Consider the following 20,665-nt stretch of genomic DNA (forward strand, 5'->3'; position numbering starts at 1 on the left):
CTCTGTCTGCTCCATCCTAGGCTATGTACCAGAAGCAACATTTGGGCATTTGGGAGAGATCATTGATGGAACCTCTTGCCTCCTCCTAGGGAAAATGAGAGGATTAAGTGGGAGTACTCTGGATTTCTTTTAGGGAAGAGCACTCTGCCCCCTTGCCATTCATGTTGGTACAGAGCTGGACTTGGAGGTGCTAGTGCCCTATCACTAGGCTCCTCGCACGGCACAGGACTTTTTCAAGGAAACCTGTAGTTATCCATTCTGTGCATCAGAAAATGATCCTCGGATTCAGGGGAAAAAAAAGTTACTTATCACCTAAAACAAAACCCAGACCCTCTAACAAGTTGTTTTAGCACTCATGAAATATGTTAAGTGAGTTCACAGGTGATGCAATCTTACTCTYCTCCTCTAGTTCTACACAAGTCTCACAAAAATAACCCCCTAAGCAAATAACTTCTCTGCTCTTCTACTTCACCCAGCACCCCAAAAGAATGTTTGCTTGACTGATCTGTAGGTTGAAGAGATCCTGTTTGTGAGAGAACACCACAGAAAACTGATTTGAAGGAAATAAAACATGCAAAAAACTGTTGCCATCAAGACTGCAAATTAAAAAAGAAAAATAACCTGTTAACATATCATAGAGCTGTCAAGCCAGAAGTCATCAACAAAAGGGAAGTGTATTCTGTGATGCAGAAAGGATGCTAACAGTAGCTGACCAAGGACTCTCTGTAGTGAGACAATCTCAATTTGGAAAGACTATATATATATGCTAGAAGACAAGGCTGAATCCCTCACTAACAAAAATCAGACTAAAATTTATGTAAAATAGCTGTTCTATAAGAACAGAAGAGTCGCAATCCTTGCAAATACCCTGAAGCACTGCTACTAAGCACCTTGAATATTAAGAGATCCCTGAAAGAAAGGACACACAACCTCATGGGCAACACACACCTGATCCACAGCTGCAGTTCTCTGGTGTCTCATGCACAGGGATGAGCAGAGTCCTCCCTGCATCGAGAGCAGAGGGAGCCCGTGGTAAGTTACAACATGTGCATTTTCAGGAAGGTTCAGCAGCAAAGTACATAATCAACTGAAGAAGTGCTGCACAAACTCAAAAAATGTAATTTGCACCAACTGTGCTAGGTAATTTCTTCAGTAGAAACCAAATTTCTTTTGCTTTTGTTTAAATCTGTATACCTCCCAAATGAGTAAGATTAAGTAAGCTTTGTGCACGGGATATGTAATGCAATGAATTTTCTCTACAGCTAGATGTCTTTTAACAATAGAAAGAGGGCTAAAAAAAATCCTTTGTGCTTACATATTCATCCAATCATTTAGCATTGTATAATAACACACTGCAGAAGAGTCACTAGAGAGAGATTTCTACAAATTTAGATCAAAATTTGAYGGGAAGGAGGAAAAGGAAATAGCTTCTGTGATCCTCAGCTGCATAAGCTGGCACAGACCTGCTGTGTAAGAGTGGTCAAATGCTGGTGCCAGCTGCCCAGAGAAGCTAAGGAAAAACCCTAAGCAACCTAACTTCCAAATTGGATCTAACTTTGAAGTTAGCCTTGCTTTGAGAAGAATTTGGATGATAAGACCTCCAGAGGGCCCTTTGAATCTAAATTATTCTAAAATTATTCTATGATTATTTTTTTATTTAAAAATAAATAATTTAAATAGGGAAGTGAAAACATCACCAGGAGGCATGTAAGAAAGCCAATTCTTGTTATTGACAAAAGCTTCAATACATTTGCAGATGTCATGAATCAGTACAAAACAGAATTTAAAACCTTGAAGCTTTCCTGATGAATAAAAATTCAGAGCTTTAACCAGTTCTTTTAGTTGATTGTCTGTCTCCTGTCATACAATAAAATGAAAATAAAATGCAAACAAAATTTTTATGCATAAACATGCATACACATGTGTGTATATATATACACACACACACACMCCCTTTAAATGTATTTTTACATAAATGGACATCTGTCTGTGTGTGCATATACACAAAACTACTCAGAGTCACAGAATCACTGAGGTCGGGAGGGACCTCCAGAGATCATCTAGTAGTCAACCCTCCAGCTCAGAGCAGGGTCATCTACCGTAGGATGGCCAGGGGTATGTCCAGTCAGGTTTTGAATTATCTCCAAGGAGAACAACCAATACTAAAAAAAAAAMCAAACAAAAAAAACTGATTACTTATAATACATGTAAATTTCTCTGAATGCTCCTGATTCTCAGATTTTTTATTTAAACCCTTTCATTATTTAGAAYCTGCCAGTCAAAGTGACACAATTGATCTGAATACACTATGACAAACCAACACAGAACAGAGCATTTTGTACATTTTTCAAATTTCAGGGGCTCTAAAGCCTGTTCAGCAGAAACTAAAGCACATTTCAGTTTACACTAATCAAGAAAGACTGAAAATATACAAAGTGTCCCCCCCTTTGGATTGTGTAATTTAAGATACTAGAACTACAGGTTGCCTGTAATACATAGCACAATGACCACTATTACATAGCCCATTTCTCCTCTATTTTCATTACGTGTGTTTTCCTTGCCAAATAAAGATTTACTACTTATATTACTTCATAAGGATTTTTAGAAATACTGCAAAGCTTCAGAATTTTTCCCCTCACCAGGCAGCACACAGAATGGCAGTCAAGTCTTCCATTCTTTGTAGTTAATTTACCATTTCAATAGCCCTCAGTATCAACCACATTAGAAATATTCCCAGTTAATTCATTTCAAATGAAATGTGGAAGTCAGATATACTCCCATAAAAATTATATTTGCTGAAATTCAATTGAAGCTTATCTTCAGTTACCTACCCACACATTTGTGAGCACAAACACACCTCAATKGTTTTACTGCAGCAAGAATCTCCCACCTGTGGTTTATACACATCAATAGTAATCGTGTTTCCTACAGCAGCGCATAAGGCTTAAGCGGGAGAACATCTTGTGCCGAGCCCTGTGCAAACACAAGCATCATGTTCTCACATACAGCCCTGGTGCCCACTGTAGCACAGTGAGGAGACACTTCAGCTAGCATTAAATTCACTCCTCTCCCTGCGATTTTGGTTTTCTTTCTGGACCTTCTTTCTTCCTTAGCTAGGACAGCTCCAGTATTAAAACAAGTTTTTATTTAAACTTGAACTAAGGTAACTCCACACGACCTTTTATTTTGCATTACTGGCAGAGTACCTCGTAGCTGATTCAACACCTCGAGTCAGGTCTCCCTTTCAAATATGAAAAGGCTAGGCAGGTGTAGACAAAGAGTGGTGTCCTTTATTTCCAAATTAACTGGATTACTTCTCAAATCTGTGACTGGCCAGCTGCACACGTTGTTTCAGAGGACCAGTAATCCAAGGCTTTAGTGCAGAGTACATTTTATCACTGGGGTTAAAGAGATTTACCTTATGAGGCTCATTTACAAGGCTAATTACATTCCTGCTTTACTCTTCCTCCTTCCTGCTCTCATCACACATGCAAAATGCCATCTGCCTTAGTAAAGCTAACTAGCCAGATGAACTGTTAATTTACCAATGCAAATTGTGGCAAAATATTAAGCACCTCCCTGAGGAGCTCCTGTTACGAAAACATCATCACGAACTGCTGGAGAGCATGAATATTGTGCAAACACACTCCATATTGTATTACTCAGAAAAGAAAATGAGGTTACCACTAGCCTTCCTTCTTAGAACCACTTTACAGAAAGGGACAGTAAAAATAACAGAGATTTAAAAATAAGCTGTCTGGCTATTAAGCACCAACATAAATTAGTTATAAAATCTTCTGCAAAGAAAGCTTTTCAAATCTAGCTGACAGGAAAACAGTTGGAATAAAGCCTTTGGGAATGCTACGCTTGATCTTCGCTCAAACAATTCCACTGAGTCAGTTCAGTCATAGTGTAACTCCAGTATTATTCAAATTATAACTGCAATTAATTTATCCTTTTATGCATAATACAACATATTATGCTTTTATTAYGAAAAAGCCTTCGAGCAAACCAGTAACTACAAGGACTGAAGTATTCAACTCATACTGAATGGAGATCTTTGTAACAGCAGTGGAGAATTGTATAGATGATACACGTTAAGTTAGTAATCATTTTAATGCCATCTCATTCTAACTCACAATCACAGTATTTCATCTCATTCCCCTTCACCTATAATAGAGTCAACAAATTATACTCACACTTTACAGTTCAGTGTTTCCCTGAATACAGGTCAGTTTGATCACATTTAGTGTCCTAAATAAAAATATTGGAAACTACCTATTAGTCTGAAATTAATGAGCTAGAATGGCTTCAAGCTTGCTTTTTTCCTCTCTAATTAAGACTTAGATATACAAACAACTCCAGTAAGTCCTGTAAAAACATACACCAGAAAAGCTGTATGGCATGTAGTTCAGATTCCTCAGAGATAACAAGATATTTTGGGGCATCTTATAGAAAGTTTTACTTAAGTTCAGTTTAAAGACATTTTAAAATGCTTCATTTGACTTCAGTGTGGCTTTGGTTGCCTCCCTCAAACTTAGAAAGCATCTTTCTATTAACTTCAATGGGTGTTAAATATGACCATAGATTAAAGAGTCTACTCCAGCAGAGGACATAGGCTCCTGCTCTTCACCGCCACATAATTACTTAATGCTTCTGCTCACTCATACTGTCCCCAACCCTGCCGCTATCAGTCAGCACCAGTTGTGCAGCAGAGTTAGGTGGGAGCTCAGTCATGTTGACAGCAGAAGAATCCAAMGTGCACGTTAGTGCAGAGAGTGCACAGCAGGTCCTGCTGTGTTGCTCATCCCATGAGGAGGATCCTCACCTTCTTCCACAGAGATGTGGACCAGAAGGGATGTCTCAGAGTGGAGATCTTCCCACTTATTATGCTGTAGGAGACCACTTCATCCTACAGATGAGGAGTCTAGTCCATGCCTTCCCTTCTACACTTGAGATATTCCTCTCCACCTCCAAATTCAAGACATTTAAGAACTCTAATGGTCAGAAGAGATCACTCCCTTTATTAAAAGGTTTTTTTCAGGTATATTGGGGCCATAACCTCTGTCCCCAAACTAAAGAAAAAAATGGTCTTCTCAGATAGCTTGCCAAAATGGTGAGGGAAGGAGTTTTCTCTCTATGCAATTYGCAGGGTTATTTCCTCTGAGTTACCAGAAACATCAAATTGCTTCAGCTTCCATCCTTTGCTTTTCTCTGCAGAACAGTCTGACCCTCTTCCCTCTGAGCACAACTCCTTAGCTGTCTCCACTTCTTCTGCTCCAAAGCTCTCACATGAGACCACCTATTTATGCTACAGAGGTGGAAAAAGAAAATTCTCTGTTCAACTGTATGTTTATTAATCTGCATTAAAGAAATAATTGAACACTGTGCAAAACCCAAAAATCTTAAACCATCAGCCATTCCTTTGCACAATGAAAAAAAGAGAAAGCCTGGCAGTTTTTCCTCCCTGCTGACTCACAAAACGATGCCCCAGAACCTGTTATTCTGACAAAGGCAAGGAGAACTTGTTTGAACAGCAGTTAAACATGACAAATGCATACTAAATTGCTGAAGCATGTTTATTTCTCATCTGCTACAGCTATCTGCCCTTTCACCCCTTTCTGCCTCTACTATGCTAATTCCTCTCCCCACCTTGACCATCTTCCAGTCTCACTGACTATTTCTCCAGTTACACAGTGATTAAAAGCAAGAGAAACGCTCTATATTCCCAGCTTGTCCTAGAATACTCTGGCTCTGCCTCCAGCTCCAGCAACACATAAAAGAAGCAAATACAAGGTAAGTGCATTTAAGGTCACAGCAGACTTGAAGCACTGCTTGACTTGTAGTTGGAAGGATGAGCTACGAGACTGCCTAGAAATGAGTCTCACGTTATTCTGAGCGCAAAGAGGGGTAATGAGAGAGAGGGATAGAGCTGCAGTAAGAAACAGGACAAGGAGATGAACAGCTACAAGCATGACAGGAAACTGAATTCGTCTAAACACGGTGCACATTAATCAGAGAGCAGGGAGCCAAGTGCAGTGCAGTTATCGAAGAGGTGAAATTGTGGGGCAGCAACTGCTGCCAAACGAGCAGGCTGAAGTAGCAGGGACACGAAATGAACCCTCCTTACAGAAAGTATCGYCAATGCAATGAAGAAAGTATACAGCAGTGAATCAAATAATAGTGACGATGAATGAACTTTTCACACACACAAAAAGCTCTCTAATTTTCCTGAAATGGTAGTTGAAAGAATGGAAGTTTTATAAATTTAGTTTCCTTCAGGTTGCTATCAGTCAGGAAGACCAAATAGGTAGCATAAGTCTTCTACAGAAAATCCTCACATACTGCAGCTGCCCAAGACTAGTTCTATTCCTTTAATGCAGTAGTCACTTTTTTTTTTAAAGGCGTTTTCCACCTTCCATCAACATGAAGACAAAACATGAAAGAGCTAGACAAGATTTAAATAGAAAGAAATAGCCAAAATATTGATTGTTATGGGACCCGTACAGCGAAAGATCTCTCCTTTGAAAATAACCTTGGTAGGGACTTTCTGGTTCTTCTTTGCTACAAAGAAACTTTTGTTCTTGTTAAGTATTGGAAAAAGAACAAAAAGAGAGATGCCTTTAGAAAAAAAATCTGCTTAGGAATCTGCAATAAGCTTGCATGTATCATGCAAGCACAAAGTCAAGCAGAAAGCTTTGAAAAAGTATTGCACACTGTAACTGCACTCTGTCATTTTCGGAAGACACTGAAACTTGTGTAATGCATTGCTTATGCCACTGCAGCTATTCTTTGCTATTCATTTTGTCTGTAGTAGCTACCTGAAGTTCTCTCTAGGCCACCATCTGGTAAGGATTTACAACAGATTAAGGGCAAAGATTTAACTAGGTGGACTGTATACACTTGTCTGGTTTAGCACCCTGTACAGACTGAGCAACTTTTTCATAGTTAGTGGACTGCGTAGACTGACTGGACTTACAACTTCGATCAAAGCAATAAATATTTAGGTTGCATGAACAACAGTGTTCTTCCTTATAGGTCACATTTCCTGCTCCTTATTTGTCTGGAAATATTAGAAATATTTGTCTGGAAATATGGAAGCATTATGGAAATATAAATGCAGATAATTGGGAGTGACACACWGAAGCCCTGCTGGTACTGGCTTTTAATCACTTCTGCACCTGCCTTTCTGGCAACTTAACCGTGATTTTGTAGAATTCCAGCTCTGTATTCTTCTATTTTTGCAAGAGCAAGAATCTTCCACCTATGTTCAATGATGACATCACTGCTTCATTCAAAATAAGGCACTTTTATCTGAAGCAGGAAATGCACCCTTTCCTCCAAACAGGTGGCAAAGACCAAAGRAAGTTATCTTCCTTGTGTAAAATCTGACCAATGGGTACATTTTCAACTGATGAAATTACTTTTCAATATGCATGGCATAGCAAGGTACCTGATAAAGGTGGTGAAAAGTTTTCTCTCTATGAGAACTCCCCTCCTCCCCCCCCCCCAAAAAAAAAAGAGAGAGAGAGAGAGAGAGAGAGAGAGAGAGAGAAGAAATAAAAGGAAAGGTTGCTGCTCTGAAGAAAGACTTCAAGTTTCTATTTGCTCTGTACAGGTGCACCCAAGCACCTTTGAGCCGAGTTAAACATCCAAAGGAATACATTTTGTTAGAAAAATAAACAACTGGAATGGCTGCTTAAAGCTCACTAAAATAATTTGGTGTATTTTCAGAAAATAGAAAGATTTTGACAAAGAGACAATACAGATCATAATCACAGAATTTCAATCATCTTTTTAGATGAGAAGATAGGTTACCAGCTACCTAGAAAAAAAATGCTTTAATAGTTTTTTTTTTTCCAGTTTGCAGATCCGTTTCTCTAAGATGCTGATAAATTAATCAGATTAATCTACAATAGCCAATATCTGTGACAACTCATTTCCCTTCTAATACAAAAATCACCTGGCTGTGGTAAAGGAAGATTACGTATTCAAAGCTTTAAGTTCAATATGGAAAGATTTGATACTTAAAAAAAAAAAATCACTAAAATATGAAATAATACTTGCACATTTATTTTGTTTAAGTAATTCTWGAATAGTGCATACTCACTTCGAAAAAGTGTAACTTGTTCAGATCTGAATGTTACACAGAGCAGCTTAAAAAAGTAGTGTATGAAAAATAAGTTGAGAATAAAAAAAGGGGAGAGGAGAAAAAAAGGAGAGGGGGGAAGAGGAATTTATAATTCTAATAATTTTAAATCTAACTAAGTATATTCACTATGAGAACTGCAGAAACAGGATTTGTGSCAAATATTTATCAGATTGTTACTTTGGCTGGCATCATTCAAGGAACAAATCCATCACTGAACAACAATTAGGAGTTTGTTGTTTTTTAAATTACAACCTAAGTGACTTGTCAGGGGAAAAAAATAGCCTAGAAGGTTAAACTAATCCTGTTAATTATGGAGATAAAGGCTTCTGTGACAGAGAAAAGAGAAAGTCGAAAGATCCCTGCTTTTCCAGCAGCAGACCATACAGTATCTCACATGATTCCTTCAAAATGCTGCATAAYAGGCACGTAACAGGCAAAACAATAAAGGATTGAGTGGTCTCTTAGAGACTATTGAAAACGTTACCTGTGCGAGCACAAGGACATTCCCCCTCCACCAACCGCAATTCCACGAACTGCAGGTTACTAAGAGGAGAAGGAAATCCAACACTCTGCGGCTAGATAACCTTGTAACAACTAAAGGGAGCGGGAGGACGGACACCAGGRTGGTTACCACTGCCAAGCCAGGAAGAACAGGGAGCCTCAGCTGAGTGGTCTGAATATCTGCACACAAAATATCTGCAATAGGAGATAACTTTCAAGAGACTGACACACGAAATACACTACCGAGAATCCGACTGATAGGAAACCTACCCCATTCCTCTTCTAGCTACACGAGATGCTGCAGGCTTGCTCTGGAAGTYCTGATCAAGCTTTTGTACCTTCAGCGCTTCAGATTTACTCAGCACAGTTTTGTTAATAGAGAAAGGGACACCAAGAACTATGTTCTTCACTTGGTGGATTCTCAGACAGTGGTGGTGCAYTGGCATCTGAAAGGCAAAACTCAGGCTTTGCCTCAGTTGATACCCAARCTACTTATCTCCTTGCTAAGGGATGGCCAATCTTTTACAGAAACAAAAAATTGTACACAAACTATCTACACAAACTAGGGCTGAATTCAGTGTTTTACTGCAATTGCTAGCGCATGGGTACCACACTACAGCCAGCATAACTAATGTTAACCTTCCTCCCCACACATGACATTTAATAGCAATAATTATCTGAACAAATGCATTTTTAGATATATTAGTTTTGCTTTTTTCTTTAAAAAATTATTTTATATTAGGACAAACGCTATCAATGAAGGTTCTTTGCCTAGAGTGATATGGAAGTCCTRCCACAATACAGCCATGTATCTCCCCCGTCCTTGTAGTCTGAGCTTCTAGCTGCAGCAGAACTTGGAGCCCCTGTGCTTTGGGGAACAAAATACTGCCCATCAGCTCTTCCATTACAGCTTTAATGCCTATAGACAAACAAAACAAGGCCAAGACGCAGTTTCAAGCACTGGTCTCTGACTGCCATACTGCAACTACTAGGTTTCCCGAACCAGCTAGTACTCTTCCAGAAGATGCCCAACCTGTTTGKCGGAAGACATCCCCAAAAGACAGCCAGGAGATAAATGTCCTACTTGGAAGGGACTGAAGGCAGTTTAGGTTTGAGAAACATGAGCTAGGTCTCAATATCAGAGAATTACCACCTGTAGTAATGCCAGTTCTTACAACTTCTCCACAGAAAGTAATCCCACTCCCTCAAACACAGTTTGAGGTTCATTTGCACTAATTTCTCTTAACACTTTTGAAACTGTGCAGCTGGATTCTCATTTTCCAAATGCTGCCAAAGTCTGTTTTTCTTTCTAGCACAACTGACAGGTAGTATTGACAGAAATCTAGGACATGCTCTGAGGACACTGTGGGAGATCTCAGCTGTATGTATAGTGCAAGATTTTCAGATGATCCAATTATGCTACACTCTGATTGGAAAAAGCATATTTTCGACAAATATCTGTCTCAGAAAGAGAACCCTTGTTTACACAACCCAAAAGAAGTGGGCAGGAAGACATCAGAGAAGGGTTAATGCCTACAACTATGTTTTTCTGTCGTGGCCTTTAGTAGATAGTATGTACAGTCCTCCCATCCCTGTCCATAGGGAACTCCTTTTGGCAAGCAATCTGTTCAATCAATTTACAGTTGGGATAGTTGGGGAGAAAGAAGTTATGTTTCTGATGCATAAGAAAGTACAAAAAGAGCTTGAGAAACATTTTCAGAAGCGTTTCCTGTTTACATATGTACATCATCAGGTAGAGCATCTCTCAACTTCCCAGCATGAAGTGATCAATGATTTTTTAAGCACTATTTCCTAAAGTATATATAAGCAGGCAGAGGAATGAAGATGCTAATTAGTTTTGTATCCTCCTGCTGCTCATTTCTTTTCCACAGTATTTCCACTCTTAGACATCAGAATTTTTTCATTGCATATGCCGTATTACCAAATAATGTTTCGCTGCTACTATGCTATACACAACCTCTATCATCRTTGACACTCACATTTTTGATATATATGTCTCAGCTACTACTCTAAATTAATGGTAAAGCTCTAATCACAGTGTTGAAGAAACAGCGAAGGTATGTGGGGAAGGCACTGACTATACAGCACACTGAAACTGGCATTTCATAGTTACACCTTGGCCAACCTTACAGTTAACTTGCTATGAGGTAGATCTTGCTCTCCCTCCCCTCCTCCCAGCTCCTGCACCAACGAACACATCAGCAAATGATCCTGACCCAGCTCCAGGAGGCAACTCTAAGAAAAATAACCACATGCACAGGGTGTAGCTGTCAAACGCTAGCTCCAGAAGCGGCATACCACGCTGTTGCACTTCCATACCCAAATGAATATTGAGACTGTGCAACTGGAAAAGGGTACCRTAATTAAGTTTTTAACAAAACCGCATTATTGCTTTGGGAACCTGAGTAGTATCTTACGTTGCTGAAGTGCAATGCTTGCACATAGCAGCTCAAGTCAGAGCCAAGTGCAGTTCTTTTGCTGCTCACTGATGCAAACATGAACAACATTTCTGGGAGAGTCTCAAGTCTAAGAATAAAAGTGGACTTCTATATCTGCATAGCTGAACTGAGCTCCAATGTCACCAACTACAGTCACACGCGCATCTCACACAGGTATCACTGAAACACTTAGGCAAATGATGCAAGGAGATCAATGCCGAAAGTCATATTTTGTCTATTATTATTAGGTTGAAACTACAAAAAACAGTTACTTWACTAAGCTTCTTGAACCTACTCTGCACAGGTGCCAGCCAGAACACTACAAATTTATTTGGAATTTCTACGGATGCTTTTTTGGTAGACGAGMTGTGGAAGATTTGTTACTACCAAGAAGCAAAACTGAAGTAGAAATGGACAAACAAAACCTAAAGAGTAGCCAAAAATAAAGCCAATTTTACACACAGAAAGATTCTGCTTTTACTGAGTTTTTAACTGAGTGATAAAGTATCTTGATAATTACCTTTAGAATCTCAAATCTAAACACAGCTAATGTATTAAAAAAAAAAAAAACTAGGAGCTCATTAAACCTTCTTCCAAAAAGAAAGTTTTGCATATGCTTTCCTCTTTCCACATAAAATTATGCAGAAATAGATAATTTTGTAATGATTAAAATGTTTTAATTTCTCAGTACACTCACATGAGAGTCTGATTTCAGAGACAGAGAACACAAGGTTAAATTGCTAAACTCCACAATCTGCAGCAGCTTTGAAAGAYTGGCCATGGTATCTTCTCCAGTATTCCAGGTGAGACAAAAGGAGGAACAAAAGGGTCAGAGGCAGGACTTTCATTAAGATAATCGAGCTCAAGTAACAAAATGTTACAGCAACATACTGGAGTACACTACAGTACCAAAAATGCCTGTAAGTTGTTGTCTGATTGCATCTAAAAAGAGAGGGAAGAGTTTTACTCTTAGCTTGCTTCCTTTGTGAATGCTTCACACTTTAGTTACAAGCCGCAAAGCTGGAGAGTTGCTGTGCACGTCCTGCTGGCAAGTGGGATCCCAGATTAACATCCTCTTATTGCAACTAACAACTCACTTCCACGACAACAAACACAAAGCCATGCTACGGTACTCGGGTGCCCAGAGCATCCTCCTGACCATGCCTGTCTGCTGCAAGTTCACACCTGAAAGTCTCTAATGCAACAGGTGACATACACCATGCCACAACCATGCACTGATTTTGCTTCCTTAATTAACTAGAATTCGTTATAAACGGAGGCACTAAAGAGGAAAAGAGAAAAACTGACAATTTGTTTTGGTAGACAACCTCTTAGCTAAGTGGCATAAACAACCTAGAAGACAYAACAGCTTAAAATTTTAGGTAGTCAATAAAAATATGTAAATAACTTTTCAAATTTCCTAGTATGCAAATACTTTTAAAATAATTTTCCCAAGGACTCTGATGTACTTCCTATTTTGCTTTATCATAAGGTCTAAAGCTTGTACTAGCTTTCTTCCTTGCTTAGGCTGGCTTAGGACTGAAGGACTGTAGCACTGATACTGTTAACATCCCCAGCTTCATCTGACTGCTACTGCAAACATAAAAATGAGTTGTGTATGTAGGAAGGTCAATGTGCAATTTGACAATCCCATCACATTTGCCCCCCTGCCAAGCTAAGAGTACTAACAACAGACTCAAAAACCAAACATCAAATACTTACTAGTATGAGGGAAAAAAAAAAAAAAAAAAAAAAACAAGACTACTAAGATCAAAGCAGAAACAACTGATGCCAATTCCTGCAGGTGAACCACAATTTTCCTCTATATTATGCTTATATACTTATACCCTGGGGCATCAGCCTGGAGTTAACTCTTCTGAAGCACCAAACTAACTGGAATGATAAACATTAGACCTATAAATATTGACAGGGCTTGCTTAAAGATGCATGCACGCTTGTGTTTATCTTTGTTTTCATCACTGGATCAGAACAAATTCTGTTTCAGTTAGCAGTTTAAAAAACACTTCAAATATGTAACTACATGTACTACATTAATACACTGAACATGAAAATAAAACAGCATATGGCAAAACAGATTATAGGGATTAACCAATTAAATGGTATGACTCAAACCTACATGATCCTTCAAATCTCTATTTTGCAGTGAGGTATGTGGAGGCATGGGAAAAGGACTTCACCTGATGCAATCATTAGAAGCCAAACTTCTAAAAATAACTGATTTGTAAAGTATCTGCTGGGAAGGAATGAAAGGTGCAAGATGTTCAARACTTACACGTTAAGAACAAATGATTCACTTTTGGATCTCTCCTTTTTCTTCTGTGCTGGATTTTACAGACACCTACTACTTGTTGCAGAACTCATTACAAGCAGTACCACTGGACTACAATCTTGCTAGTAAACTCATAATAATATACGCAGCCTAAGCATGTAAATAATAATTTTACAACAAGTTTATAGACCAAATTCCTGTTMTATATTCCTGTAATATAAAGACATACGAGACATCTCACTGAATTCAAGTATCCCCACTCATAAGAGAATAAAATATTCAAGGAGAGGCTTTAGCAGAAGAAAGCTCTATTCCTTAGAGTTGAATTCAAAGGACAACCTTAACACATCAGGTCTCACAGAGGGGCAAATAGTTCACCTGCACATTTCATGGCAGGAAAGAGGCTATAAAAGCAGAGGTATCTGCAAACAAGCTCCTGTAAAAGGTGACATTCCTGCCAAGYTTCATGCAATTGCCCTCACCACACTATGTGCAACATCTGCTCAAAAGATGGACTCTGCAGGAAACAGGTCAGGTTTAGGCTCTCCAGGTGAGCACCTGGGACTCTGGGCATTTGTCTAAATATAATTTACTTTCATTCAAGTTCATTTGACTGCATTCTTCTACAGCTACTGAAAAAATGTCAAAAATAAAATCAGATATAGTTTACAGGTATCACACAGGTATGTGATCAGATAAGGTGTTTTTAAYAGCTATTTCTTACTCAGAATTATTAAAACTTTCAATTATAATTGAAAAAAAATGCGCTACAAAGTAACATAAGCATCTTCTGTACACAGTTACAGCTAAAACACCAGAATATATCAGTAACAAGTCAAAGTCATTCTTAGATTTAATTAAAACTTCATCTCAGCATAACTATATATGCTAATATTATACAAATACATTTGCATTTTCTTTTAATGGCTAAATTAAACTAAAATGCATGTTGAATAGCTAATTCAAGCACCAAAAATCAAACGCACACAGTTCCTCTACAGCATCTTTCTATAGATGCAACCTCAAAATGCATACACACTTCTTTTCCAAGGTATTAACTTCTCATTCAGAATAGGAGACAATTTAGTAGAAAAGGAATGAAAAAGTATCCAAAAAAAAGCAGTCTCAAATCTTAACATTCAGCTCACAAAGGAACAAGAAGTTACGTGCAGCTGTATAATATAACTGTCTTTATGTATGACTCGATCACATATGCACAGATAGGGAAACAAATCAAGTTTAAGTTGCTAGGTTTCCGTGACCCTTCCTAGGCAAAATCTCACACTGAAGTAAAAACTTCAATGCTTACCACAATGCACAACATGCAAGTCAGAACTTCCTATTTTGTATTTAACATTAAATACAAAGCAACTTATGCTTTAGGGATATACATGGGATATACATATCCCATGTATAAGAAAAAATTTCAGTCAAAAAAGGCTTAAATGCATCAATGACAGCTTTTGAGATATAAGAAAAGTCCTGTCAAACTTCTATCATTATCTCCTTCCCACAATGATTAAAACAAGCAAACAAAAAAAAATAAGAGTTATTTTATGTGGAACTCCACACATCCCCAGGCTACAGTACACGCTACTAACAAAGCCCTCTGTATCATTCACTTCTAAACTGTGGTCTTGTTATTTACACCAGGATGAACATTTTGGCAGTAAGTCCATATAAATTCTAGATTTTCTTTTCTTTTTTTTTTTTTTTTCTTTTTTATCTACTTACCTTGAGGAAAAGAATTGGGTTGCACTAAATAAAGGAAAGCATGGACTATTTTAAACAAAATTCCTATTGGTCCAGGTTCATGGTATGCACCTGTATCATACGTCTTGGCGGGTACAAATCCAAAATCCAAAGTCCCAGGGGGCGGTTTGTATATGGGCTGAACCTCTGAAATAGTACTTCCACAAACCAGCAGCAGCAGCAGCAAGCAGAGTTCCACAGCCATAGCTAGCAGTATTCATAAAACCTGAGGTAGAGATACTTCTTCCACCAAGTCCAGAAATCTTCAATACATTCACTTGGGGGTTAATTTTCCAGCCAGGACAMCACCAGTGTCTTCAGACCCTTTCTTCCTGAATGCTTTCTTGCTTCAGAGTGGTAGGGAAACTTCTTATGGAAACCACTCAACGAACCATCTCTGGCAAAAAACAAGAAACAGCTCATTATGGTGTGCACAGGCAAACAGGGAGGCGCGGGGTGCCCGCGATCCTCTGCGGAAACTGAACACGGCAGCAATCGCAGGCAAGCGAGACGGGCCAGAAAAACCGAAGGACTCAAGGCCGTGAATAGAAGGGTTTGTTAYGTACACTGTACTTGAAAGACAGAAAGAAACAATTACGCACAACTCCAGGTCAGTGAGTTTTCAAAGACGAATGAAGGACAGCACTGGGACAGCTACAAGGGATACCAACAAACCCAAGGAACAACGTTGGAACTGCAGTTCCAGTGGAGTAAGGCGTCACGTCACAACAGTTACACAATGCATTTAATTAACAGTTCGCTTAAAACACAAGGCATTTGAACAGCCACCTGATGCTATTGTAGCTGATGGTAATCATTACAAATCACATCCTGGAGCTCCTTTAATATTTAATCCAAATGTATTAATACTATATTTAAAGCCTTCCTGTTTGTAGAACTGCCCTTTTCCTTGCCCTGCATGCGTTAGAGGTGATGCAGGTGTCACAAGGGTCCCCAGCTAAGGCCCCAGCTTCCACCTCCAGGAAGAGTTTAAGCTTCCCTTCATTTTGCCATGTCAGCAATAGCTGGCTACAGCTGTTTCCATAATTCCTACTGCTGGTAATAGCAACGTCCTTCTGGTACCCAAAACACCGAAGAGACAACAAGTAATATATGAAGATGTAAAAATAATATTTCTAGTCAAAAATGAAATACGGACTACAGCATTGACAATTTTTTCCAAACATAGGATAATCTGAGCAAAAATATCCCTACTTATTTTGTGTTGCACATACTCTTTCTAAGAGGGCAAATAAAGTAAGAGAAACCAGCCCTCTCTTTCACTAAAAGAAAGGCAAGTTACTTAATGGAGCTGATTATTCTAGATTCACTCACCTGCTCTGCCAACTACTCCTAACCTCCTAGGCATCCTCAAAGACTGAGGGGGGGGGGGGGAGGGAAAACACACATTCAACTTCTAATGCATATAGACCTTTGGGAAAGTTGTGAGTTTACAAGACCCCAGCAGTTTTATCTACTATCACTTAAAAAAAAGCAAGCAAAAAAATAAATCCCAAGTTTCAGACAAAACATCTGACCACATCTTCATCTACCTGGGACTTGGCAAAAACCCTTCAATTCAGCCTAGGCCTCAAACAAACAAAAGATTTTGGATGTTGCACACATTAGATGAACGTGCCAACTATGCAAAACCCTGGACTTTCCTATCCCTCAGGCTGGCCACTTAGGAAGCATCCGCAGGGACCTACCAAATGCCACTAGCGAGAACGCTGGGAAAGTCACTGGTCAGGACAAGCCGYTTGCCTCAACTGGGGAGCACCCAGCCCAGCAGCACAAACAGCCTTTGCTCAGGATGTTCTGCCTCTGTCCTCACTTCCAGCAGTGCTACTAGTAAAAATGTGGGCCTTAGGCTTTAGACCGTCACTTGCAAGAACGATGGCAAAATAACGCCAACACCTCATGGCCTCAATCAGCCCAAATCTTTTGGCTTCCAAGGTGCTTCCAGGTCAAAGACGTTCAAAAGACAGGAGACTGCACTCTCCCATCCTTTACAGTCTCTGGTAATACACCAGCTACTTYTTTGAACAAGCAACAGTAATCTAGATGGACTGGCAACAAACAACCTCGCAGACTTATTTACCACTCCTTTTTGCATTCAAAAGAGAGATCAGTATCAAAAAACCCCATATGGAACAGAAGAATATAAGACCAAAGAACTAGAGACAGGTTGGTTTCCCTAAGATCCTATCTAGTCACAAAGAAAAACTCAAAGCTATCTTCTCCCCCTCATGGCTATTGAAAAAGAAAAAAGAACCAGCAGTAATAATCCTCTGAATATCAGAATTATCCAAGCCATTTTCAAAAATGCAACTTTCCCAGGCACTCTGTAATATGATGCTCAACACASAAATGTAAGAATTCAGATCACATTAAACCACGAATAGTTTCATAGGTTTCATAGCTGGAAGAGCACGTTTGTGAAAGAATAATGAAAGAACTTGTGAATAATGATAGACAAAGATTTCCAGATCCAATATACACTGTTTGTTCMTTTAATGTTTCCTTGAAACTAGTTTTCTTCGGCCAAAAAGATTTTTTTTTCAGTAGAATGCTCTCTTCTATGCACCTGGCACTCTAAGGTTGAACACAGCAACTGAAAATGCTTAGGCTGCTGTTTATTATCAGGTCTACAGAAAATCTATAGGGGGAAAAGAAAAATATAACAAGACCAGAAATAAGAGCAAGAGATTATTTTTATTTCCTCTTAATGACGGAGCAGTCAAGGTTGATGCAATACAGTTCAGCTTGGTTTTCTTTAATAAAAGAGAAAATAATTTGAATACACGTTTTCTGAATGAAGTTTAGGTTTCTGGAGATTTTTCAGGTACAGTTCCAATAATTAGAGTCTAGATCCAACATTTCAATAAGTCAGGAAAAAAAGCTCATACTTGATGACCAAGCCTTGATTCTAAAAATTAAGGAAACACAGATATTATAATGTATAGAAAAAAAAATGCAGGGAAGTGTTAGGTGTGTTTGTAGAAGATGAAATTGGAGAGGAAAATGACCTCAATAACTAGTATCTTTATTAAGGTAAAGCTGGAAGATGGGGCATGTTTTCCAGAGTGTGTTCTGTTATACTAGAGAGAGGGTAGAAGAAAACAAAGTAGAGCTTTTATTTATTAAAAAAAAAATAATAATAATTCAAATTTCAGGTTAAGGACAACTTAAAAGAGATCTAATTATACAACTAGACAAGTAAAGTACTATCAAAATGTCTTCCTAATTAAAAAAAAAATCATTATGCCTRGTAAAGACATGAAGTCATACATCAACAAAGACAGAAAGTTGGCAGTTTTAAGACAAGGATGCTACTGAAATTGTAAGGACATGTACTGGAGTTTCAAATAATGTCCTGCAAGGTAAAGATATACAACCATCTTTCAGCTCCAAAATGCCATTGAAATCTCCAACTCTACACAATTCTCAGTTAAGCCTTTATATAGCTTATGTCACAGAATATCTAATCCTACAGGGCAACTCCTTCAGGCTAACTCTAACTTCTCTATACTCAGTCAAACAGGGGTATTTTATTTCTTTTTTTTTTTAGGAGTACATTAATAATGATCAGAAATTTGCATAAATGCTATTAAGCCTGCAACTCCAGACTCCTATGAACATCCAGTATCTATTCAAGCAACCTACCTAAAAAAAACTTGGATGGGAAAAAGCTGCCAGTAGTAATCTTCATCTTGATATACAAGAATAATCTTATTTGGGATTTTATCAACAGTTAAGTATGCTAGTTAAACAGCACTAAAAGGGAAAAACTATCCACAAAACTTCTAATTGTGAAAGCTGAAAGAATGACACCCATACTTAAAAAAAAAAAAAAAAAAAGCATATACTTAAGGAGAATTATCTGCCATTTTATGGCAATCTTCATTGCAGCATGGGACCAGCTCATTTCCTTAGAAACAGTGCGCCATCACTGCAATCAGTGAGCTGACAATGAGTGCCAGTACACCTCTCCCCAAGTTCTAGTAAAAAGCAAGTGGAAAGAAACCGTGTGCACCTTCAAAACATTTTCATTAATTATTAACACATCCACTTCATTACTGCATTTTTCCATAGGGGGAAAAAAAATCTGTCAACTACACGATAAAATATATAACAATGAAATCATTTAAGTAAGTTTTATTAAGTATTGAAGATGCAAGTGCATATTTAAAATGTTAAGTATTTGCTTTTCATTCTGCATGTGTCTCTGCAATATTCTACATGTGCAAGTCACTAAACTTAATTCTGTGATTTTGGACCTCTATCTGTGGACAACATTATCACCCTTTCACCAAGTATGCTCCACTATTATCACATCTCCAATACTAAGTGTATCTCATTTTATATTTTAAAAAAGTGCATTGTTTTCCAAAAAACAAACAAAAAAAAAATCAATACAACTTTAGCAATCCTTCTGTAAGTTTACAAATAAAAATGGGGGGGGAGGGAGGAGGAAACAGCCTGAGGTATTCAGAAGTTAAGTAACCGCTTGCATGCTACATCAACTCTAAATAGCAAAACGCAGAAGCAGCGTGATGTCCAGCCCTTTGTTTTAACAGGACTGGCCTCTTTCTATTTAAAACTGCAATCCATGCAAATATAATATTGCAATGCAGTGACGCAACTGTGATGACCATGCGAACCAGATTTCAATCAACCAGCAGCTAGCCAGCTACAGCTGAAGGTAGGAGCCCTCTGGCAATGCACCAAGATGKGAAGGTGGAAAAAGCAGTTGTCCATAGGAAGCACAGATCCAGATCTGGCTGTTTGCTGCATTTTTTTAATTAGTCATTTTAAAATGCATGTCCAAGGACAGCAACCACCGAATGAATAAAGTGAATTAAACTGTTATAGCCACAAAACAGGAACTGGACTACAACTTCCAAAATCTGTATTTAAAACAAACCTGAAAACATGAAAACCACCTTCTCACTGAAGAGACATAACAGAGTAAGCCAAGCTAGACGCCGGCAAGTTAAAAAAAAAAGGTGCCGTTTTCTGTTGCCAAATCTCTGCTAAGCCTCCCAGCAATTACAACCTGTTGCCATAGGAAGAGCAGGGAGCAAGGAAACCCAGTGAACACCAGGGACTGCAGAACAGAGCCTGCTGGCAGCGCGCACACACACGCACCACCCCGGGGACCCAGCCCCACACCAGGTAGCCTCCGAGGCGTCCGACACCCTTGAGAAGGGCTCCAGTCAGAAAAGCTGGGTATTCGGGACCCAGGAAGGCTGGGAGCTTAATAATTTGGGGAGGGAGGGGAAGAAAAAAAAAAAAAAGGCTGTTTTACAAGTCTAAGCAGTTAACAAACAAAGCGTACTTGTAAAAATGAATTCCAGGGACAGGAGATACCCTCCCCAGCAGATCAGCAGGTCTGAATTTTAGCTGGCTGCCTCGTCGTTTAAAGCACAGTTTCGCTAACTGGGAGGGGGGGAGGAAAGGCAAGAAAAGCGAGGGAAAGGAGAGAAGCGAGCCCTCCCCCCGCCGCGG

General features: G+C 38.9%; 1 protein-coding gene across 1 annotated transcript in view; it reads right to left on the reverse strand.

Annotated features, from left to right (window-relative positions):
• Positions 1-20,665, reverse strand: part of PROM1 (prominin 1) — a 78,955-nt gene that overhangs the window by 43,916 nt on the left and 14,374 nt on the right. The window contains exon 2 of the mRNA XM_085304267.1: positions 15,137-15,551. Within this exon, the coding sequence (XP_085160393.1) occupies positions 15,137-15,359 (223 nt within the window). The 5' untranslated portion in view covers positions 15,360-15,551. The remainder of the gene's footprint in view (positions 1-15,136; positions 15,552-20,665) is intronic.

Source organism: Rhea americana, unplaced genomic scaffold (genome assembly GCF_003343005.1).
Source record: "Rhea americana isolate MKP2758 unplaced genomic scaffold, rheAme1 scaffold_205, whole genome shotgun sequence".
In the NCBI taxonomy this organism is placed as follows: Eukaryota; Metazoa; Chordata; class Aves; order Rheiformes; family Rheidae; genus Rhea; species Rhea americana.